The sequence below is a fragment of the Typopeltis vanoorti genome, chromosome 7 (assembly GCF_054136105.1).
Source record: "Typopeltis vanoorti isolate ZY-2024b chromosome 7, IOZ_Tvanoo_1.0, whole genome shotgun sequence".
Classification (NCBI taxonomy): Eukaryota; Metazoa; Arthropoda; class Arachnida; order Uropygi; family Thelyphonidae; genus Typopeltis; species Typopeltis vanoorti.
The window spans coordinates 60,814,085-60,839,974 of NC_143555.1; the positions used below are offsets into that span (position 1 = coordinate 60,814,085).

Sequence of the window (25,890 nt, forward strand, 5' to 3'; positions counted from 1 at the left end):
TGACAAGGGGCCATCCCTGGAAGTTATGAAAGGAAACTGTGAGCAGGAGGGTGAGGAGTGGTTTCTTTGCATGGAGGATGGTTGAACCATGAAATGCAATGCCTGATAAAGTGGTGAGAGCGAGAACGGTCAATGAGTGTAAGGAGTGGTATGATAGACTTTGGGTTTCCTAGGAGGGACTTCCCACGATGAGTCTTGATAGATTTTGTGTTTCTTAGGAAGGATCTCCCATGATGAGTCTTTTGACTCTATGAATGTTATAAGCAGCAGGCTGGAATAGTCACAACTGTTGTGTGGGTAGCAAAGTTTGAGTATGAAAAGAAACTGTCTCTGCGTGCAAAAGAAAACCCAGAAGAATTCTATTGATATGCTGCAAGTAAAAGAAAGAATGAATATGAAAGAATAACTCTTCTAAATCCAGATGACATGAGGATTATAGATGCAGAAGAGGTTGTTCGGCTAATGAGTGTCCATTTTGTTAAAAGCTATCAACCTGGTGTACACAACATTGAGCTCACTGCTACTTTTTCCTGAATGAAGAAACACAGGTGTGTGAGGCCAAGTTATTAGAGCTGTTGCACAAACTGAATAAGTTTGTGCAACAGCTTGTATATGGCATAAACCTCTTAAATTTTTGTAATAAATCCGATCAGAATGTATGTTTTTGCAGTTCTTTCAAAATATTATTGTTATATCAGAATTTCACACTTCTAATAATTTTTCGCATTAAAAATGGTCTTATTAAATCTAATAGACAAGCTTGGGTGTGTTGAATGCTATTGATAACTTATTTTCAATGGTATTACAACCCCAAACCAACTGAATTATATAAAAAAAAAAGTTTATTAACTGGCTTATATTTCACTGGATTTTTCAAATCAGCAACTTCACAGCACATTACATGTTACAGTTAACATGCAAACAAGGAGTACATAAAACAGTTCAAATTTTAACGAACAAAAGATCTCAAGTCCTAATTTCACATGCTCTAATGATGTAAAAATGAAGTATTACAGCTATGTAGGAGTTGATCTTAAGATAACAGTCTCCAAAATTTTTGACAAATTAATGCAACTATATTTTTTCAGGTTACAACAATGCTCCATACTTATGGCTTATTCTAAAAATAACCTTTCTGACCTGCAATGACTTCTAAAAGGCACACTGGTTTTCTTCCATTTAATCCTCTGTGAAGGGGATGTCCAAAGCATTCTTCTCAAGTAATGCATAGTGCCAACCAAGTTCTACCATCATAACTTTACGCTGTACTTTAGAGTTTTATTCAAAATTAGGGTTGTCATCAGCTAACAGAGTTAGGCCTTCATTTATAAGATTTAATGCTTTCAATATTGCTTCACTGTCTGGCTCTATTCTTCATTAGCCTCTGTGCTTTCGCTCGCTGCTACCTCCTCATCACAAGCTCCTCCTCCTCCTCCAACACAAGCTCCTCCTCCAATGCAAATAGATCTGCATTTGATAATTACTGATATTGATGTATTCAGTGATCAATTTATAAGGATGTTTCATCCTGATCAGGGTAGAATCACGAGTAATTTAAGTATAGAGAAAATAGGAGAGGATGGCTTAATGGTGAGTGAGTGAGCAGAAGGTATTTGAGGAAATAAATAAACTTGATGTCAATAAGGCAACAGAATTTGATGACATATCATCATGCATCTTTGCAGAATGTTCCAGGGAATTGGCAGTAGCATTGGCATGCCTGCTTAATAAGAGTTTTGCAACAGTACAGGTTGTAAAATTGTTCCACTACATAAAAGTGGTGATAAGGCTGTAGCTTCAAATTATATATCTGAAGTTGTTCCAATCTGTATATCTGAAGTTGTGGTGAAGGTATTGAAGAGATTGGTGAGAAGTAGTATGCAGAAATTGGTTGATAACAGCAGTTTTCTCTGTCGTTATCAGCATGGATTTGTTAAAGGGAGATCATGTTTCACTAACTTACTTATGTACTATAACAAGGTGACAAATACCTTGGACAAGGGAGATGCATATACAGTGGTGTACTTGAATTTTGCAAAAGCTTTTGATAGACTGCCACACAACAAGCTGTAAATAAATTGAAACAGATGGGATTGCATAACGGACTTCTGAGTTGGATCATTGACTGGCTGTCAGATAGGTATCAGAAAGTTCTATATGGGGGATACAGTATCCCAAAAGATGAAGGTCACTAATGGTGTACCTCAGGGTCAGTTTTGGGATCATTGTTGTTCAATTTGTTTATTAATGATACTGGGATGGGTTTAATTAATGACATGTAGCTGTTTTGCAGATTCAATACTATGTTGTGCCTCAAAAGTCTGGTCTGGCACAACATAGTATTGACACTAAACACAATATCCAGTGGGATTAAGCTCATCTTCTTCATAGATGCAAGTTTAAATATGAGAACCTTTTCAAAGAAAGTTGCGAAGCCCTTTTACATCTCTCTCTCCCAAAAGTTTGGGATATTCTTATCTTATGTAACCATCAAAAAAATAGTTTTTAAGTAATTATTCTTAAAAACAACTAGTTTTTAAGAATAATTTTAATAATATTCTTTATTAATATTAATTTCTAGCACACGGTAATAGTTTTTAATTGGTAATCCCTCAACTGTTATGTACTTTGTATTTCATTCCTTTGAACTGCTTGTTGTCTGCACTGATGATGTACTGTTAATTTCAGTACGAAATATCCGTACTTTTATTTCATTAAAGTTAATTACTGTGGTTATCATGTAATTATTTATAGTTATGCCACAGGTATCTTTAAAGATTAAGCATTAACTTTGTCACTCATCTCTAAGATATGTGTATTTTTTCCTTAGGGTCAGTTACAGGTTTAATATATTTAGTTTCTTGAATATGTCCACCAAGTAGCTAATTTCATTACAAATTAAAAATGTAATGACAAATATTATTTGTCATTACAATTGTAATGAAAAATAAGTGGTCTCTAAACTTCTCTGCTTCTTTGTGATTTTCCTCTTCCAAGAAGATTGCTATTTCATTTCTTAATTCATAAACACATTGTAAACATTTTCTAGGTGATAACCATCTTCTCTTGCAGGAAAATAGTAGCGTTGAATGTTCCACTCCAGCCATGTCTTTGCAAAGTTCATAAAACAGTCTTGATTTTAAGGGTCTCATTTTTATGTAATTCACGATGGTTATAACTATTGTTAACACAATATTTTGATCAGGACTCATTTCTTTTGCAGCAAGAGCTTCTCTATGAATCATGCAATGTGCCCAAATACATTGTGGGGATTTTTCCCTCACAAGGACTTGTGCACTTTCAAACCTTCCGGACATAACTCAAGCACCATCAGTGCAAATTCCAACACAATCTTTCCACTGTATGTTTGCCTTGCATATAAAATTGTCCAATATTTTGAACAATTCAGGTGCTGTGGTTCTTCTTTCTATTGGTTTACAAAACAATAACTCTTCAACTGCTGATAATCCATCGCAAAATCGAACAAAAGCAATTAAATAGCAATCATTGTTACTATCTGTTGCCTTGTCAAGCAGAACTGAAAATAATTGGTCACAATGCTTCAACAAAAGTTGTTGCTGCATATCTTCACATATATCGCCACTTCACCGACCAACAGCATCATTTGATAGAGCTATGCACTGTAGTTGTTTAGTAAAACTTTCTCCAAGCATAGTTTCCACAATATCAATTGCAATTGGCAGAATTAGGTCTTCTCCAATAGCGTGGGCTTTTTGCATCTTGCTATTTTATATGCAACTTTGCAAGAAGCTAGTAAAGCTTTTTCATTTACAGACAAAGCTTTTTTAATGCTAGATTTTTGCCTTTCAAAACATTTCAGTTTGGCAGACAAGACCTCTCGAGGTTTGTTAACATACTCCTTATGAAGTATTTCCAAAAGCCTTTTCATTTTATTCAGTTTCATGCTATCAGCCACCAAAATTCTTGAACAAATAACACACAGTGATCTTTCTTCATCATTTACTTTAGTCTTTGTAAAACCAAAATCTAAATATTCTGCTGCATACTTTCTTGATTTTTCTTTTGGAGTGATATTCTGTGAAACTGAATTTGATGATGTTGATGCTCCACAGTTGTCAGATGCCCGCTTATGTACAATTAAAAATGTATCCATTTTTCTACACTAGAAAAGAAAATTTTTTATACTGTGTATCACAGTCATTGCAAATAGGAATAAAATAATGCTGCCCATTGACCTCTCACTGTTGGTCACTGTTGCAATGTTACTGCCATCTTGCCATTTCAAGCCTTATTTATACTCGCAGAAACATTTCCAGAGCATTCGAGAATTCCCATGATGAAATTGGGAAAGTTTCCAAAAGGCCAATACGATTCAACGTTTGTGCAATGATGCCAGATCTATACAATTTCTGAAAGATTTGATGACTTATTTAAATCTATATGAATATTTAAAAATTTTAATTAATTCCTTTTTTTTTTGTTTTGCTAACTTTTATGGGTTTCATCAGGTGCCACAAAACTTAATATTAAAAAATGGGGCACACATGAAAGAATGTTGAGAAACACTACACTAAAGGATAAATCCATCATTTGTGAAATCCTGGAGTGCATGAAATGTCCTATGACTATATGTTTGCCTACCATGGATAGACAGAAAAATCAGCTAACAACCATCTCAGAGAAGGAGTAGATCTACTATTTTCATTAAGGTAAGTTAGGTCTCACAAGCCATTCTTTGGAGACCCCCCCCCCCCCTCGCACAAGAATAGATGCAAGAAAACTAACATGCTATGCAGAAGTCATCACAAATTTGAGAGACTATTTTTAGAGTCAGCATGGCAATGAAATACTCTGCTAACCTGACCAAATTTGGCTGCATTCATTTACCTAAAATTTGAGTGATATGTTATTCTAAGTATTTGTCATTTGTGGGACAATAGTGTAATTGTAATTCGCCGAAGAATGTGAAGGATCTGTCAAATGTTTGGCTAAATGAGAAGAATGAAAATGTCGACTTATGCAAGAAGAGTCGGGATAGGCTGGAGCTGTTAGGAATGGAAGCGGACATCGGGACCGTAGCAGAACAACTTTGGTAGAGTTCGTGAAAATGAAAAGTGACTTTCATCTTCTGCAAGAGGAATTGGTTCTGAAAATTAAAATTGAGTTAAATGTGTTGAATAGAGAAATAGGTCTATGGAGATTACTTTAGCTTAAGTAACTAGAAGAGGATTAAGTATGGGAGAGTCTTTGGTGATTAATGAAGTAATAAAGAGTATGGGAGTGATTGGGGGTCAATAGAATGAATGCACAAGAGGTCTAGAAAAAACGAGATGTTGTGAGAGTGAGGGAGTAAATAAAAGAGGGTTGAGAAATGAAACAGGGAGAGTCATGCTGAATAGCTTAAAAAATTGAGGCCGTGAGTGACACTTGTTTTTGACTTGAATGAAGTTATGAGTGGTAAAATATATGGTGATTCTATGATTAAGGGTATGGAAAGTAGTATACCTGAGGAGTGCTTAGCTGGTGGAACTATTGAGAGAGAGAATGGCTTTAGCAATAAAGAGAGGGCATGATGCAGAAAAGATGAAAGTTATGGTGGATACAAATGACCTGAGTGGTAGTATAAATCAGGTAGCAAAAGATTTAACAACATTGTTAGATATCGTGAAGAAGAAAAGTGTCAATGGGAGGATAGTGTGTGTGCTGCCTCATTTTGACAATTATGAGTTAGGTAGATGAGCAATGATAATGAATGGTATGATTGCAAAAATGTGCAAAAAAAAAAGAAGTCTGGAATTTGTTGATGTCTGGAGTGTGTTTTGAAGGCAAAAGACAGCTGTATGCAAGAGATGGGTTGCATCTGAACATGGAAGGTCATAAGCGATTGAAGAAGTTACTGTTTTCTGAACAAATTGAAGTAATTGGACAGGTAAACTATAATTGAAAAGGTTGAGTATAAGAGGGAGAAACTTAAGCAGTGATTGTATATTTGTTGATCTTTATTCGTGGAATAAATTGCAGAATAGAGTGGATAAAAATCAGTATGGGACTACTGAAATTAGTGATATGCATATTGTCTAAAGCTGGTATAAGAACTAAAGGGAATCTGCAATTTTTGTTTACTAATGCAAAAAGCATTAGAAATAAGAGGTAAGAATTTTTGGCATTAGTCAGTGCAATCTCACCAAAAGTCATAGGCATTAGTGAAACTTGGCTGTCAGCAGAAGATGTGGTCACTGGAATTGAATGTGATGAGTACAGTATTTTCAGGCAAGATGGAGAAGATAGAACAGGGGAGGAGTACTGTTGATATCTGATTAGTTGCAGCCAAAGAAAGTAGTATATCAAGATGATAAACATGTGAAAGATAGTTCATTTGAGGTGGTCTGGTGTGAAATAGTGACCAATGCAACCAAATATACAGTTGGTTGCTGCTATAGGTGATATTTCCACCTGGTACAGGGAATGATATTGAATTCATGCATCAGCAAATTAGTGCAATGAGCACAGGGTTAGGGGTTATTATTATGGGGGTGGGAGGTAATTATAGCGATATCAATTGGAAGGTGGAAATATCACATGGCAAAAAGGAAATGGAATTCATACATCTTCTACGAGATAATTGAAATAGCACATAACTGAAGGGACACGTGGTGTGATTGTTGGACCTGGTCATTGGTTCAGAGATATATGCATAAGTAAGCTGTCCTCGTTACCTCCAATTGGTGAGAGCGATCATGTGGTATTGACTTGGGAGGTTGCAAAATTGGTGGATTTCTCTCTTTAGAAGGGGTATATACGGGACTACACGTTAGGCAATTATAACAAGCTTCAGAGTGAGCTTGCAGCTGTCCCATGGCCAGGGCCGGTTTTATCATTAGGCGAATTAGGGGTGCTAAGAATTCGAGGCACCATACTTGTGTGAGTATGGCAAAATATATATATAGAGACAATGAATAGGGGTGCCTAAATTTTCTTTGCCTAGGGGCAACAGATACTCTCGGACTGGCCCTGCCCATGGCAGAACATATTGCAGGGGAAAGATGTTAGCAGTGCATGGCATAAAATCAGTGGGTATCTGAGGAAGGCAATATCAGATATTGTGTCCCCATGGTCAGGAAGACAAACAAGGTAGGCATTAGATGGATGAGTAGTAGTATCAAGCTTGATCTGCAAAAAAGAAAATGTTATAGAGAATTTACAAGGAGAAAGGCGATCAGTTCACCCATGAGCAGTACAAGGCTCAAGGCTAGGAAGGCTACCGGCATAGTATGAAAAGCTAATCAGATTATGAGAAGACCCTAGCCAAGGAGATAAAGGATAATCCCAAAGATTTCTTTTGCTATGTGGCAAATAAAAGGAAAAATGATTTTGGAAGGAGAACTTTAGTGGGTGCTGATGGTATTGAGGTGACAAATTCAGATGTAATAGTAATTACTGAGTGATCACTTTTCAAAAATCTATGAACCAAGTGAGGATATCTCTGTACCTGTAGCAATAACTAATGTGAGAATTGAAGTTAAGAAATCAGAGGTACAGTATATTGCAAAATTTAAATGCAAACACTGCTGTAGATTTAGATGGAATATCAGCTCGGGTGTTGCATGAATGTGCAAAGGAATTGTCAATACCTTTTACTTGGTTATTTAACTTAACTTAACTATAGTATGGTCCCTAGGGAGTGGAAGGAAGGCAAAGTAGTTCCTTTGCATAAGGGTTGCTCTAAAACTGCTGTAGTTACAGACCAATCACCATCTGGGGAGTGGTGGTAAAAGTATTGGAAAAGTTGGTTAAAGACAAAATTCAAGAATGGGTGAATCATGATATGATACTCTATAGAGGCCAACATGGTTTTGTTAAAGGTAGATCCTGGCTTAGCAATTTATCAACTTTTTATAATAGAATGACATCTGAGTTGGACAAAGGAAATGGCTACACAGTAATACTTCTGGATTTTGCTAAGGCTTTTGACAGGATACCTCATGGAATATTGTTGCGCAAATTGGAGCAGATGGGGATGGATACTAAACTGGTGATATGGATAGGAAAATGGATCAGGGAGAGATACCAGAAGGTGGTGTATGGAGGAGCAGAGTCCAGGATGAGGCAGGTGACCAGTGGTGCCTCGGGGCTCTGTGAGTGGGCCATTGTTGTTTAATTTGTACATAAATGTTGGCTTAAAGGGAGATATTCAGTTGTTTGCTGATGATACAAAGTTGGGTAGTGCAATAAAAAATCAAGCTGATGTTGAGAGTTTGCAGGATGATTTAAATAAGCCGGAAAAATGGGCAAAAGGTAATGAATGTCAGTTCAATCTGGAAAAGTGTAAAGTTATACATTTTGGGATTAAAAGATTACCAGCTGTGTACTACATTGATGAAATGGTACTCCAAGAGATTATTGGTGGATAAGGAGATGAACTTCAGGGGGACACATTGTTAAGGTGTCCAAGATTGCACATAGGATTACTTGGTTATTGAGGAACACTCCAACATCCAGAGATAAAGAGGTTGTTATTCCCCTTTATAAAGTGTTGATATTTCTACATTTGGATTACTGTGTTCAGGTCTTGTCACTTGGATTCCTTGGAAATGAGGAGGTTGTGGAGCGATTTCAGAGGAGATTGACTAAGTGGGTGAGTGATGTAAAAAATGCTCCCTAAATAGATAGATTGAGAGCTCGTGGAATGCAGAGGTTGGCTGATAGGCAAAGAGGGGTTATGATAGAAACACTTAAATTACTAAAAGGTTTTTATAAGATTGATACAGGAGAAATGTTTCAGCTGTGTGATGGTGATGGAAGAACAAGAGGTCATCCCTGGAAATAAGGAAAAGTGTGGTTAACAAGGGTGTGAGAAAGAGGTTTTTCACCTGTAGGGTGGTGAATGAGTGGAAAGCATTGCCTGACTCTAGTTGCGAGTTCTTCGTGTAAATGAATTCAAGAAGAGATGAGTCTACAGACTACATGGAGATACCTGTAATAATAATTGCTATTATTATTATTTCTATCAGCTGGGTAGAAATAAAAGATGAAGTAGCCTTCTCTAGAACAGCCTCCCTCAATTAGTATTTCAAAAAAAAAAAAAAAAACTAACCTCCTACAATGCTTAAAAAAACATCAATAAACTTATATCTCAGTCCTCATCAGCACCCCCACACACACACACGACACAGATATGCTTATTTTAGGATCTTTGACCTCTTGTGTATAGGATCAATACTGTGGCCTTGTTGAAGCCTTATGAAGGGAAACAAACCCTCCCTAACCAAGTGTTCTTCAAGAACCACACAATCTGCGGTTCGGTCTTTGTAATATGTCCTATTAGCTTCATTACCCAGACCACAATAACCTGTGATTCCCTGGAAAATTGATGAGGCAAGAATTGGCTGTCTCATCAATTTCTTGCATTTCAGTTCCATCTATATAGTACACAATTTGTGATCTTTCCATCCCAAAGTGAGTGAATCCTTATACAACTGGCAGCCATTTAATTTAGCATATACTGCCAATCTATTTAATTCATCCTGAGGATTTTTATATAATCCTCATTGCCTTTCATACCTTTCATCATAAACAAAACTGAATATTTCCTAGATAACTGGTGCACAAATTAAATAGCAGAGTACAAAGTATTGAGCCCTGCAGTACATTGCTAGTTGACTGGCTTTCTCCTGAACTCCACCATTTGATATCTGTTCATCAACCACCCTCTTAACCAAATTACAAGCTTCATAATTACTATTTGCTCCAATTTATATAAGAGGGTTCTGTGCGTAATCCGTAACCCCCTGATTTTGCAAAGTTAGGGGACTTTGCAAAAGTCCAACACTATTACTACATAGACATTTCCTTTATTCAAATGAACTGTCATTTTATTATAAAAAGTCGGCATATTAATAAGAGAAAACCTACCCTGCACAAAACTATAGTTCACTTTAAAGTATCATATTCCTGACAACCCAGTGCTGAATTCTATCTTTTACCAACTTCTCTCATACCTTAACCACCACTCCGAAGATACTGACTGCCATATAATACAGTTGAACTATTTTATTTGATCTTTCCTCTCCATTATCTACTTCCCAGAAACGAGGATTAAATTACACAATTTGATCAGAGGAAGTGCTAATTTCCTTGCACACTTTGGTAATACTTGGACTAGCATGAAAATATAATCCTATGATAGTGTTCGCATTAAGAACAAGCAGTATTGTTAAGTAATTCCGATTCACCTTAATTCTCCCGTCAGTCAGTGTCACAGCTGGAACTACAATATCTCCAATTGGATGCTACTCACTAACTCAACTATTTAATGCTTTTCTGCTACATCCCTACTGCCAGCATTCATTTTTCTATTTACTTTTCACAAAGTGAAAGAACTCTTAGATTTCCTTCTGCTTCACCAGCTTCCTTTCTTCCTTTCCTTCTGCTTCCTTTCTTAATTATCTTTGGTCTTCCGTACCATACAGGTCATTCTTTTTGCCTGTGATTGCACTGTTTGTGGACTTGCTGGTCACTTATATATACAAGCCATGTTAAAAAAAACAAAGCCCAAACTTTTGCTATAACGACTTTTACATTTTACAACATTTCAAACACTGTTGTAGTCCCCCTTTATTGGCGAAACACCATTCCTGACATTTCTTCAATTGTTGGAATGCTTCCTGGAACGCACTTTCTGTGATGGCATGCAATTTTCTTCTCTTATTTTCCTGAATCTTCTCTGTGGTTTGGAAACAACATCCTTTCAAAGTGGTTTTAAATTTGGGAAACAGGAAAAAGTCTGCTGGGGCTAAGTCTGGAGAATAGGGTGGATGGGGAACAATGGATGCCTGATGTTTTGCCATATGACTGTGGATGCGTGAGCCAGCACATTGTCGTGGAGCAACATCCAGGCCTAGTTTTCTCACAATTCAGGCCTCTCTCTCTGCACACAGCATCTCTCAAGTACACTGAAACTTACGGTACAACCCTTTCCAATCAAAAAAACACAACCAACATCACCTTGATCTTTGACCTACTCATTATTGCTTTTTTTTTGGTCGAGGAGACCCTTCCCCCACCCACTGTGACAAATGCATCTCGGTTTCAACATATAGCCATAAACCCACGTGTCAATTTTTTTTACGAAATTTGCAGCAAAACTTGAAACTTTTTAAAAATTGAGACATCAATTTATGGGTATAATTGACCAAAAAAAAAAAACAAAAATAAAAAAAACAGATTCATGGGTCAAAGATCAAAGTGACGTTGATTGTGTTTATGAAGCTTGAAGAACATATGTTGTTCTTCAAGCTCTTTCATTGTCACTAATCCAACGAATAGCGTATGCATGTGTTCACTTCAGTGCATGTAATTCATATGACTAATGCTCATAGCAGAATGGGGAAAATGGTAGTTAGCTGACAAAATCTGCTGCTAGGTGTACTTCAGTAGCCCCAGTGCACTTTCTGTTTAAATAGCGTGCTGGTTGGCATGCTATTTAAAAGGTTCGGTCATTTTTTGAACTTTTTAAACACGCCTCATATATATATTATCAACTAATCCACAATATTTTTTGGTTCTGCACTTGCTGTAATGATTCTGCTCATCCAACTAACATCTACCTGATTTATCTTCTTAATTCTGGGTATACAGTCTGATATTGCTTTCTTGAAATACCCCTTGACCATCTTCTATGCACTGCTGACAGCCTTCTCCTCCAAATTCTTATGCCATGGAACTACTCAGATTACCATAATTACTTGCTAAGTAATTCTGCATATATCCTTTCTTATAAAATCTCCTGCATATTTGGTGATATCTGATGTCAAGACAAAATGAGTGCTTTCCTCAAGTACAGGCAGTGTGACTGCAGTGGTTACCTCTAAATTTTCTGATGCTATGCCCAGATTTATCATTCTCAAACCTTAACTCCACTCCATTATATGTCGTCTTTCAGGTAATCATCTCTTAGTAGTTGTATAAATTCCATTTCCTTCTCTCCCAGTTATCATTCCTCCCCTTGATCTACATTTCTATAGCTGACATGTCTCATAATAATTTCTCATCCTGCACTCACTGTGCTAGTTTGAATGGTATCTAAATTTTCCTTATATCCCGTTGTCCTATAGCAGAAAAAACTATATATTCCAACCTGTTGGTTTTATACATGACATAAGATAGCCTCATTAAGTAAAGATGCCATGAAATTATATTCTTGTTTTCATCCTTTATCCAATAAACAAACAAGGTTTGCATATGAACTAACTTCATAACTGCACTACTTGTATATAGAGGCTAATGACTCCACGTAAACTGCTTAAGTATCTCATAATACAAGGCACATATACTTACATGAGTATATGTACTGTATAATGCTATGCATTATAGAAAGGGCCACCATCCAGACCAATCAGATCACTGGGATCCAGAAGAGATACAAAGGTTGAAGTAATTATTATTATTATTAAACAAGACCTCATGGAGTCAAAGACTCATCTAGGAGGTCCTTTTATCTCACACACATCTCATCATACCGGGTCTTAAACACATTCAAACTCCTTGCAGACACCACATTCTCAGGCAAGGCATTCCAATCATTCACAACTCTGCACGAAAAAAACCTGCCTCTCACTCCCCTACTCACACCCTCTTTATACAGTTTCCAGGGATGACCTCTGGTTCTCCCCTGATCTCCCACTATTCTCTGTAGAACTTCTCCACCATTGATCCTATAACAACCCTTTACCAACTTGTAGGTCTCTATCATATCTCCCCTCTTCCTTCTCTCCACTAGACTCTGCAAATTACATCTTTTCAATCTTTCCTCATACTCGACATTCCAGAGGTCAGAAACTACCTTAGCCAGTCGCCTTTGGACCCTTTCCAACATCTCTTCATCCTTCTGAAAACCAGGTGACCAAATCTGGGCACAATAGTCCATGTGTGGCCTAATCAAAGCCTTATACAATGGAACAAGAATCTCCCAACTTCTACATGTCAGTGTCCTCCTCATCATTCCCAGAAGTCTTTGTGTTGTCTTCACAAATTTGGCGATGTGTCCCCTAAATTTTAGATCCTTATCCACTATCACTCCCAGATCTCTTATTTCCTCTACTTCCAACAATATATTCTCACCAAGCATAAATTCTGCATCCCATCTTTGTTTTCCAAATTTTAAAACATTACATTTTGCAACATTGAACTCACATCCCCATTAGCTTGCCCAATCACTCAATTTATTCAAGTCTTCTTGCAAGGCCACAACATCTTCACTACTCTTTATGGTTCGTCCCAACTTTGCATCATCTGCAAACAACTGAATATCTCCATCCAAATCTTTGCCAATATCATTAATATACAAGTTAAATAGTAATGGCCCTAAAACAGATCCCTGAGGCACTCCACTAGTGACTTTCCTTTTCCTGGATATTGCACCCCCATACACAACTTGTTGATACCTATCAGATAGCCAGTCTCCAATCCAATGCAGTAATCTAATATCCAACCCCATCTGCTCTAGTTTGACTGTCAACTTATCATGAGGTACTCTATCAAAAGCTTTTGCAAAATCCAAGTATATTACTGTGTATCCTTCTCCTCTGTCCAAGGAAGCAGTCACTTTATTGTAATAAGTAAGTAGATTACTAAAACACGACCTCCCTTAAGCAAATCCATGCTGTCCATCAAAGATTATACCATTGTTGTCAACCCAACTCTGGATCCTAGTTCTCACAAGCTTCTCCAACAACTTAACCACAACACCTGACACACAGATAGGCCTATAGTTTGATGCTTGAGTTCGATCACCTCCTTTATGAAGTGGCACAATCTTGCCCTCCTTCCACGCTTTAGGGACTTGACCAAGTGCAAGACTCGTATTAAAAAAATATGTCAAGGCAGGTGTTAACTCTCTGGCACATTCCTTCAGAATACGCGGTGATATATTATCAAGTCCCACAGCCTTATTTAGATCTAGTTTACTCAACTCCCCAAACACCTCTTGCTCACTTACAGTCAGTCTCTCCTCCCCATCATCAACTGCTCTTAATCTCTCCATGAAGTCACATTCACAAGATTGAAAGATCTTTATGAACTGCTCATTAAGTATCTCCACCACACACTCTGCAACAGCTGTCTTTATACCATTTCCTCCAATCAATGTCATCCTTCCATAATAATTCTTTCTTTTGCTGGCTACATATCGAAAGAACTCCCTAGGATTCTTTTTAGCTTCATTAGATAACTGCTGTTCATACCTCTCTTTACCTACTCTCACAAACCAAGTCACTCTCCTTGCCTGGTCTTTGTAGAACTCATGAAATTGGTTACTTCCACTTCTCTTATGCTGCCTGCACAATGCCCTTTTTCTCTGTATCGCATGCTTAATCTCTTTATTCATCCATCTCACACCTACCTTATTTAACCTTCTCACCCGTGGTATACATTTAGACATTGCATCCACTAAATATTTTTTGAAAATCCCCCAAGCTGCATTGATCTTTTTTCCAGCTAACTCCTCATTCCATGCTGCACCTGCAAGCTGTCTCCTGAGCTCTTCATAATCACCCCCCTTGTAGTTCCACATGTACCCTTTTTTCACAGGGGTCCTTGCACTGCTGGCAACCACCCAAGTAATCACCTCATGGTCACTTTCACTAATTGGTGAATGATTTGATACCTCATTGATAATTACATCCTCCGATGAGATGACCAAATCCAAGACCCTTAATCCTCTTGTGCCCTCTGTTACATACTGTCTGAGGTAGTTATCCCTCAAAAACTCAGGAAACTCATTTTCTTTACTTCCAGTTGCTATCTCTTCATTCCAGTCTATATTGCCATAATTAAAATCACCCATAATGATCAACCTTTTCTTATTTGCTTGGCTTATTTGACTATACATTTCACTATCACCACCATCCACATTACCAGGTGTATAACAACATCCCACCAAGTATTTGATTCTATTCACCTCTATCTCACACCATACTGCCTCAAAACCACTGGCCCCATTTCCCTCTTGCATCTCTACCTTGTATGGACATAACTCTTTCTCTATCATCAATAGCACTCCCCCCCCTCCCTTTTTACCCCTTCTATCCTCACAAAACACATCATACCTTTCCATCTCTATTCCTGTCAGGATGTCATCCTCATCTAACCATGTCTCACTTATTCCGACAATCTCTGGTTGCACAGACGCAATTAGTGCAACCATTTCATCCGCCTTGTTTCTTATATTTCTAGCATTGGTATACAAACACAACTAATTTCTGGATCTACAGCTAGTTCCACTGATACCACTCACTCGATGTGATCTCTCCGTGCTGGACTGGGGCCATTTCCCTTTCTGCTTCTTCATTTTAGAACCCTTTGCAATTCCATCTGTTTCCTTTTGATCCCTGATCAACCCATTACTTTCCTGCCTACACATTCTCTCACCTCCTCTTGGAGCATCCACCTTTCTCACGCTGTGTATCCCTGTCCACCCTGAGCCTCCCCATTTCCCTGCTCCTCTTGCACACCCCTTCTCTCATTTTCTATACTCATACCACTCACTTCCACATTCATTTCCACTCCTTCAATCTCTCCTGTCTTACTCTCCTGCTCTTCCACATCACTCCCCTCTCGATCTGATTCATTCTCTCTATTCACTTCTCTACCTTCCAGCAGCAGTCTCTCCAAGCGACTCACACCATAACCACTCAAATGCAGTCCATCGCTCCCATACAGCTCACTTCGTCCCTCAAACTCATTCCACACATTAACAAACTGTACTCCCATATCCTCACACATTTCAGCCAGAATATCATTCATAATCCTTGCTCTCCGCCTCATTTCACCACAATCATACCTAGGCAACACACTAACCACCCTTCCTGTCACACTATTCTCCTTTATCTTTCCAAGCAGTCTCCTGACATTCATTTTGACATGCTCTTTGTTCTCTCTCAAATCATTCGTACCAATTAATACAATTAACTCTTTTGCTCGTACCCGCCTAATATTCAATGCCTCAATCACTCTACTCATTTTACCGCCTGGAAAACATACCTTGTGCATTTTATCCTCTAGCACACCTTTAATAATGGAGTCGCCATACAACGCCACTTGCTCATCTTTTGTTAACTCTTTCATGCCATCATGATTTATTTTAATAGTTTTGACCTGAATTCTCTTAATTTCATTCCGCATCCATTTCATTTCTTGCTTCATCCAATCCAATTCACCTTCTGAACCTCGCGATACATTCACTCTATCATTAAATCTTTCTAACTTTCTAACTCTCGACCCCCTCTTCTCACTTTCCCTCTCATTCATCCTTCTTTGTTTCCGTACTTTCGGTCCAACATACGTCCAACTTTCACTATCATTCTTCTCACTTTCACTCTCACATATCTTTCTTTGTTTCCGTACTTTTGGACTAACATGCATCCAACATTCGCTATCATTCTTCTCACTTTTACTGTCATTCATCTTTCTTTGGTTCAGTACTTTCGTTCCAACATGCGTCCAACTTTCGCCATCAGTCATTCTTTTTTCGCTATCATTCATTCTTTCGATTTTTTTTACTTGCGATTTCTGCACCACGCCATTTCTACTTTCATTCGTTCTCTCAGTTTCGTTTCTTTCCGCCTCACTTTCGTCCCTTTTAACATCCGTTACGGTTGTCAAATCGCTCTTTTTCATTTTTCCTGATTTTTTAACATTTTTTCTCCTGTCTTTTCTCGCCATCCTTCTCTTTCAAACGTGCACTCGCGACACAATCGTTACTAGCACTTTCTGTCATCAACTTCATATTCGCATTCATTAATTCCTCGTTCAGGTCACATTTCGCACACACCCTTTTTCCATCCGCACTAAACATCCACAAATCATTTATGTAATCGAAGGAATACATATAACAGACCTCACACTTAACGAACCGACTGAAATCCAAATTAAAATCATGGAATGACAATGCCCCTCCATTTTTTTTTTTTTCTTTCTGTGCAGGTTACTAGGTCTAATATTAACGTTTTCGTATTTAGTTTAAGCAAGAAAAAAACCCCACACTAATAATATCGTTAGCGTACAACGTTTACAGCCGCTCTTACTTAAACAATTACGCATATATACTTAATTATTCCTAGTAAAACTTATCTGAATCAGGAGCTCTTCAAAACACGTTCGTAGCGCTTGACCCACTAGCGCCCTCTCATTGAACCCTTCAAGATACAAATAGACAATAAACAAATTGAGAATGTAAACAAGTTCACTTATCTAGGAAGCATGTAGAGTCAAGATAGTCGCTCCAAAACCGACATTAAATACCGAATTGCTAAGGCAACTGTGGCCCTACAAAAGTTAAAACCATTGTGGAGAAAGAACAGAATAGCAATCACAACCAGATTAAGACTAACTGACACTTTGGTGAATTCTATCCTCTTGTATGGTTGTGAGGCCTGGACTTTATTGAGGGAAGATGAGAGGAGACTCCTGTCTTTTGAAATGAAAACTTACAGAAGACTTTTGAAAATTCCCTATACTGCACACGAAACCAATGAAAATGTCTGAAAATTGATTGATTCAATAGACGGGAGAAAAAGGGAAAATATTCTGACAGTCATCAGAAGACAACAAATGAAATGGTTTGGACATGTGGAGAGGGCTAATGGCATTCCAAAGCAAACACTAGAAGGAATCATTCTGGGATCAAGAGTTAGGGCCAACCTCGATTAAAATGGACTGACAACATCAAAAAATGGACAAATTCCTCCCTTTCTCAACTGATATCAACAACAAGAGACTGAGATGATTGGAGGAGGATAACAAAGAACATCATCTACCAGCCATGAATGACCCAATGGTCCATTTAGGACTATGGGAGAGAAGAAGAAGAGTAGTAAGATTAAAAGGTAAACTGCTAAATATAACTATAATACAAGTACAGGCACCAACAACTTCATATGATCAAGAAGTGGATCTCTTTTATAACAAAATCAATAACCTGATCCTTAAAACACTTAAGATATTCTAACAGTGCATTATAATAAATTTAGGTTAATCCTTTATCCAAGTGCAAGCAATGCCTGAAAATATCTTCAGGACTGAGGTAAGGTATTGGCAACTCATAGCAAAGCTCTCATCACTCCTTGTCTCAGTATCTCCCATAATGCAAAGCACATCTCCTTGCGGACATGTATACTGCTATGCATTAAGGGAACGGCCACTACTCAGATTGGTTTCAACCTTTATTGAGGTCTCGTCAGTGGGAGGCAGACCCAGAGTGGTGATACTAAGGCAGAAGCAAGAGGTCATATTAAACTAAATTTATTATAGTCCAACCAAGTGCAAAATAAACTTCTAACATCTTTCTCTAAATCCAGGGTAATTTAATAATAAGGTGGTACACCGTTGCAACTTGTATAGGTAAATATGACCTCTCCATTGCTTCTGCCTTAGTATCACCACTCTGGATCTGCCTCCCACTGACGAGACCTCAATAAAGGTCGAAACCAATCTGAGTAGTGGCCGTTCCCTTAATGCATAGCAGTATACATGTCCACAAGGAGATGTGCTTTGCATTATGGGAGATACTGAGACAAGGAGTGATGAGAGCTTGATCCACCTTTGCTACGAGTTGCCAAGGGATGTACCACCTTACCTCAGTCCTGAAGATATTTTCAGGTGCAAACTTTGTTTACTTACACTTGGATAAGGATTAAACTAAATTTATTATAGTTTAATAAATTTAGTTTATTCTAACCAAGTGCAAAATAAACTTCCAACATGTAACAGTGCAAGGGAGTGGAATGCAACAACTAGAATTTATATAGGAAGAAATTTTCTCCCCTTTGTAGTCCTTTTGGACTAGGAGAAACAAATGACATGGGAATGAAATTGCTAGAATTTGTTTCACAGAAACAACATACTTTTCCCACATAAGAAGTCATAAAAATGGACTTTTATCTCCCCAGATGGAAGAATCCTGAATATGATTGATTACATACTTATCAAAACTAAATGTAAAACATGCATAAACTCAACAAGCACTAGATCCTTCCAAGGTGCTAATGTTGGAAGTGACCATAATTTAGTCAGAGCAATGTTCATGTTGAAATTTAGATTAGACCAACAAGAAAAATAAAAAGACAAAAATTTACATTTTGTCTTTTTTATTTGTTTTTTACATTAATGTTATGTAACTCAAATAACACATCAGTAAAGAGCTGTTTCAAATAAATATTGCTACTCAAAATCGCTGCTGACTCCTTTGATTCTGATGTCTCTTACGAACAATTTTTTGTGGAAAATCATTGAAGCAACTGAAAATATCCTAGGAAAAGAATGCTATATAGATGAAAAATAGGAGAAGCAGTTGACAATATCTCATCAGAAATGCTTAAAGAAAAAGTGTGTGGGGAGGGAGAACCTATCATTAATGTACTTCACACAATTTCACATTTGACATCTTTAGACATCGTATGGTCACTCTCGTACCTCACCGAATTTTTGGGAGTGAAGTCTTCTGCTAGAATAAGGGGTTGGTTCGCAAATGTCCTTTCCATACAGAGTTAGTAGGACAATCAGAAACATCCATGCCCATGGTGGGATTTGAACTTGCAGCCTCTTGGCTTGAGAACAGATATGCTAACCACTCGGCCAACCAGGCTGGCCAGAAGATGAGGAACACTAAAATTTGGCTAAAAGACTGATATATATATACAGCTATTCTTAGCCCAATTCTGAAACAGCAAAAAGTACAATAATTTTAGGACAATTAGCCTTATCAGCCATCTAAGTAAAATCTTTTTAAAAATCTTACTCTCACAAACTGAAGCAAAAATGGAATCCAATTTTTGGATTTTCATGCTGGATTTAGAAAGAGCACAAGTGCAACAGACCATACATTTACACTTTACATTATTGGAGAAAAATACATACAACATAAGCTTTTGATTCTGTTTGACATGATATCCTTTCCAAAGGAAAGGATACGATATATTTTCCTTTGGAAAATTCTATAGCATTATAGACGAAAGAGAGAAAGAGAGAGAGCGCTAAATAATGTGATTGATCCTCTTCTTCTGAAATGATTATTGAAATCAAAGGGAACCAAAGCATTATCTTTTCAAAGGAGCATGAAGTGAAACAGGGATGAAAGTTATTTCCAATGTTATTTAACTGCTTTCTCGAATATGTTGTAAAATAAGCCCTCAAGAACTGTAATATTGGAATGACAGAAGGAATAGGATGAAAAATAAACCATCTAACGTTTGTCAAAGATACTGATCTCCTAGCAAAAAACAAATCAAATCAGATCTTCAGGCGATCACCTCAAAGTTAGCTCATACTCTTAAAAAGCATGGCTTATTCATAAATACTCCCAAATCAAAAACAATGGCAAATATCTGTGCTTCTAAGGAAGTGCCATGGGAAAAAAAAAATCCTACTACAGAATACATCTACAGAAGAAGCTAATCAGTTTAAATACTTAGGCAATATTATTAATAAAGATGGAAAATCAAGATACGATACTAGAACAAAAGTTACAAAGCAACAACAGAATTCAAAAAACTAAAACCACTATGGACAGATAATAAGCTTACAATTACTAGCATATCACATCTTACAGACACACTAGTTTCAGAACTCGTACATGGAAGTGAAACTAGGACCCTCTTTTAAAAAGATGAAAAGAGATTTAAATGGCTCCTAAAGATTCCATATACTCGTCATATTACAAATTCTGAAGTGAGACAAAGAATCAGTTCTTTCACCAGGAGAGAACATCAACAAAAATTTGAAGCAAACAGGATTGAGGGTCTTAGATTCAGTCATCTCATCAGAGGATATAATTAAAAATGAGATGTCAAATCATCCACCAATTGGTGAGAGTGACCATGAGGTGATTACCTGGGTGGTTGTCAGCAGTGTGAGGACCTCTGTGAGGAAATGGTATATGTGGAACTACAAGGGAGGGGGTGATTATTAAGAGCTCAGGACACAGCTTGTGGGTGTAGCATGGAACGAGGAATTAGCTGGAAAAGAGATCAATGCAGCTTGCGGGATTTTCAGAAACTATCTAGTAGATGCAATGTCTGAATGTATTCCAAGGGTGAGAAGGTTAAATAAGGTAGGTGTGATATGAATGAATAAAGAGATTAAGCATGGCGATACAGAGAAAAGGGGCATTGTGGAGGCAGCATAAGAGAAGTGGAAATAACCAATTCCATGAGGTCTACAAAGACCAGGCAAGGAGGGTGACTTGGTTGGTGAGAGTAGCTAAAGAGAGATATGAACAGCAGTTAGCTAATGAAGCCAAAAAAGAATCCTAAGGAGTTCTTTCGATATGTAGCCAGCAAAAGAAAGATAGATTATGGAAACGTGACATTGATTGGAGAAAATCGTATAAAGACAGCTGTTGCAGAATGCGTGGTGGAGATACTTAATGACCAGTTCATAAAGGTCTTTCAATCTTGTGAATGTGACTTCATGGAGAGATTGAGAGCAGTAGATGATGGGGAGGAGAGACTGACTGTAAGTGAACAAGAGGTGTATGGGGAGTTGAGGAAACTAGATGTTAATAAGGCTGTGGACTTGATAATATATCACCATGTATTTTGAAGGAATGTGCCAGGGAATTGACACCTGCCTTGACATATTTTTTTAATACGAGTCTTGCACTCGGTCAAGTTCCGAAGGAGTGGAAGAAGGGCAAGATTGTGCAACTTCATAAAGGAGGTGATCGAACTCAAGCATCAAACTATAGGCCTATCTGTGTGTCAGGTGTTGTGGTTAAGTTGTTGGAGAAGCTTGTGAGAACTAGGATCCAGAATTAGGATGACAACAATGGTATTATCTTTGATGGACAGCATGGATTTGCTAAAGAGAGGTCATGTTTTAATCTATTATTACAATCTCTTATTGTAATAAGTAAGTAGTAATCTACTTACTTATTACAATAAGGTGACTGCTTCCATGGACAGAAGAGAAGGATACACAGTAATATATTTAGATTTTGCAAAGGCTTTTGATAAATTACTGCATGATAAGTTGACAGTCAAACTAGAGCTGATGGGGTTGAATATTAGATTGGTGCATTGGATTGGAGACTGGTTATCTGATAGGAATCAACAAGTTGTGTATGGGGGAGCAATATCCAGGAAAAGGAAAGCCACTAGTGGAGTGCCTCACGGGTCTGTTTTAGGGCCATTACTATTTAACTTGTATATTAATGATATTGGCGAAGATTTGGATGGAGATATTCAGTCGTTTGCAGATGATGCAAAGTTGGGACGAACCATAAAGAGTAGTGAAGATGTTGTGGCCTTACAAGAAGAAGTGTTTTTTTTTGTGCAGAGTTGTAAATGATTGGAATGCCTTGCCTGAGAGTGTGGTGTCTGCAAGAAGTTCGAGTGTGTTCAAGACATGATATGATGAGGTGTGTGTGTGTGTGTGTGTGTGTGTGTGTGTGTGTGTGTGTGTGTGTGTGTGTGTGTGTGTGTGTGTGTGTGTGTGTGTGAGTGAGTGAGTGAGTGAGATAAAAGGACCTCCTAGATGAGTCTTTGACTCTATGAGGTCTTGGGGTAATAATAATAAAATAATAATAACAACTTATCTGGCTTGGTCACATCAGTAACGGTTTCCTGATGTAAGTACTTGAAGGACTTATTCCAGGAACTCGAAAAAAAAAAGGAAAAAAAAAGAGACTTAAAATAAACTACATAGACAGTATAATAAATTGGACAGGAGCTTCTTTCACAAAGCTGAAAGCTAAGTGCTGATCAAGGAATTACTGGAAGATTTCTGTGAGAACATTTCCTGATATCTGCTCAGTAGTCATATTATGGGCTATGGAAAGAAGAAGAAATATCTTATTTGTAATTTATTGTCTTGGTGCTGTTTAATACAATGAAAACACAGGTGACAGTGTTCCTAGTAAGATTTATGCAAAGACAATGAAAATAGGCAGAAACACTGAAAATAACTGCATCGTGAATGGAAAACCTACAGAACAAGTAAAAACATTTCAACTATTTAGGCACAATTTTTAGTGAAGATGGTAAATTAAATATTGAAATAGACAACAGAATCAACAAAGCCAGTATGGTAGGAAGTCAACTGAATAAATTTATATGGAATAAGAGAGAAATTAGTCAAAACACTAAATTAGCTGTTTGCAAAGGAGTGTTCAAACCAATTTTAACTTATGGATCTGAGAGCTGGGTTAGAAATAAAACACTTGACCAAAGACTAGAGACCACAGATATGAGAGTCCTGAGAAAGATTAGGGGTGTGAACAGATGGCATCAATAGCAATACCATATTAAAAATGAGGATATTAGGAAAGAAGCTGACACTGTTAGCATCCAGGAATGTGTTAGTACAGTTAATCTCAGGGTATGGTTACTTAACTAGAATGAGAGAGGAAAGATTAGCAAAACAAGTATTCTTTTCCAGGTTGGCAGGAAAAAGAGCCAGAGAAAGATCAAGATGTAGATTGATTGATACAGTAAAAATGTGCCTTAAAAGGCAGAAATATAAGATCTGATAATGTTGGAGTGTTGACAGAAATAGATTAATTTGTGGCAAATTGTTGGTTGCAAGTTAGTAATGGTGTAACTTCTCATGTAGTACTATCATAATTACCCCCCCCCCCCCCCCCCAAGAATACATTTCAGGAATTTGATGATGATGATGATGAAACACATATGAATATGTTAATAATTAGATAAACTGAAATCCTCAAATAGTTTTTATTACACTAACCTCCAATGAATAGCATATCTCACATCTAATAAAAATTGCCTCTCACTTAGACTTTTGCAAACATCCATGTCATAACGGGATTCTAACTGAAAAATTGTTCGTATTTATGAGGAAAAATTAACTAAAATGCAAGTATTAAAAATCTCAATAATTACCATCTTCTCTGACATCAGATGCTAATTTCTTTGCAATAGCTTCCCTATTTTTAGTAGTGGCAGCATAATTTCTGTCACTGGTGAGAATAAAATCATATCTACATGCCACAGAATCACTGCACACCTATAAGATTAAATCAATTATAAAGATTCATGAATAAAAAGATTCATAGAAAATATACTTGAATTATTTATATGAGACTAACAGATGAGCTTAGGTGTTGTAACTTATTTTTAATGGTATTAACATCACAGGAACTATTTTATAAAAAAAGATGTTTATTAACTTGTTTATATTTTGCTGAATTTCAAATCAGCATGATCAGAGCACAACACATCTTGTATATGCAACAGTGAGTAAGTGAAACAATACAATTGTAACAGATGAAAGACCTCAAGTACTAATTTGGCACCCTCTAATATTGTTAAAAAAAAGTATTACAGCTATGTGGGAGTTGCTCCAAGACAACAGTCTCCTAAAGTTTGATAAAAATTAATGCAACCATATTTGTTCAGGTTAGGAGAATTCTTCATAGTCACAGCTGACTCAAAAAATAATCTTTTTAATCTTAATTAAATAGCACATTAGTTTTCTTCCATCTAATTCTGTGTGAAGTGGTGTCCAAAGCATGGTCTGAGAGTCCTGACTTGCCATAATAATGGTGGTGAATGTACATTTTATGTTCTTCCACTTGGATGTTAGCAGGGCCAAGACATTAGTCACAAGAAACTTCATACACTCCAGGGTATGCTAGAGAGTGAAGTTTATTCTTAGGAGAGTAGATCAGAGTTGCTAATTTAGCATGAGGTTTGAATGTAGTGCAAAGGCTATGTTTTATTAGTACTTTGACTGTCTTTTCAGATGTACCTCTGACATAAAGAATAGGAATGGTAATGTTGTGTTCCTGTGTATCAGAGGAAGGAGAAGTAATGGGGCTATGTAGTATTTATCTATTTTGTTGGTTATTGTAGCTATTGGCCAAGAAAGTATGGCATAGATATTTGAGTTCTGTGGACAGAGCCACACGTAGAAAGCCAACACATACAAGAAAATATCTACATAAACAATCATATCACCATCTGGTTCTGGTTCAACAGTATGGTATAAATTAAAGATACCAAGAAATTATATATTATATAGTTGGTTTAATCCTTTATCCAAGTGTAAGCAAACAAAGTTTGTGCCCGAAGTATAATCAGGACTGGGAAAACTCATATATAGAAGCTAATGACTTCACATCACTTGCATTAGTATTCCATAATGCAAAGCACATATCCTTATGGGTATGCATGATGCTATGAATTATTGGAATGGTCACTACCCAGACCAGTTGACCTTCCAACAGTATGGCATTTTAAAAACACTTACACACAGAGCCAGAGCCATTTGTTCTGATGATATAGCTCTGTCCACAGAACTCAAATACCAGCACCATACTTTCTTGGCAAAAATACACAGGACCACAACATGACCATTTCTATTCCCTATATCAGAGGTACATCAGGAAAGATAGCCAAAATACTAATAAAACATGGCCTTTGCACCACATTCAAACCTCATGTTAAATTAGCAACTCTGATTCACTTACCTAAGGATAAACTTCACTCTCTAGCATACCTTGCAGTGTAGGAAGTTCCTTGTGACTGACTTGGCCTACTATGAGCAGACAGGAAGATCTGTTAACTGGAAGTAGGGGGCACAGGATGAACCATGAAAAATAGCCAAGAGATGATGATGTCTCCTCCACCAAACTTCACAGTTGGCACAACACATTCAAACAGATAGCATTCTCCACCAAATCCAGACTTGTCCATCATATCCAGAGGGTGAAATGTGAATCATCATTTCTGAGAATGCATTTTCACTGCTTTAGAATGCAATGGTAGTGAGCTTCACACCACTCCGCTCAACACTTAGTGTTTCCCCTTGATGATGTTAGGTTTGAATGTGGCGACATGGCCACGGAAACCCATGTTCTTCAGCTTTCTCAACAAACAGTTGTATTGGTTTGCT

The 25,890-nt window shown here is 37.3% G+C and overlaps 1 protein-coding gene across 2 annotated transcripts in view; it reads right to left on the reverse strand.

Annotated features, from left to right (window-relative positions):
- Window positions 1–25,890, reverse strand: part of mesh (sushi domain containing 2 mesh) — a 373,145-nt gene that overhangs the window by 97,364 nt on the left and 249,891 nt on the right. For both annotated transcript variants that reach the window (XM_090395295.1, XM_090395296.1), the window contains exon 18: window positions 23,877–24,000. In XM_090395295.1, the coding sequence (XP_090251421.1) occupies window positions 23,877–24,000 (124 nt within the window). The remainder of the gene's footprint in view (window positions 1–23,876; window positions 24,001–25,890) is intronic.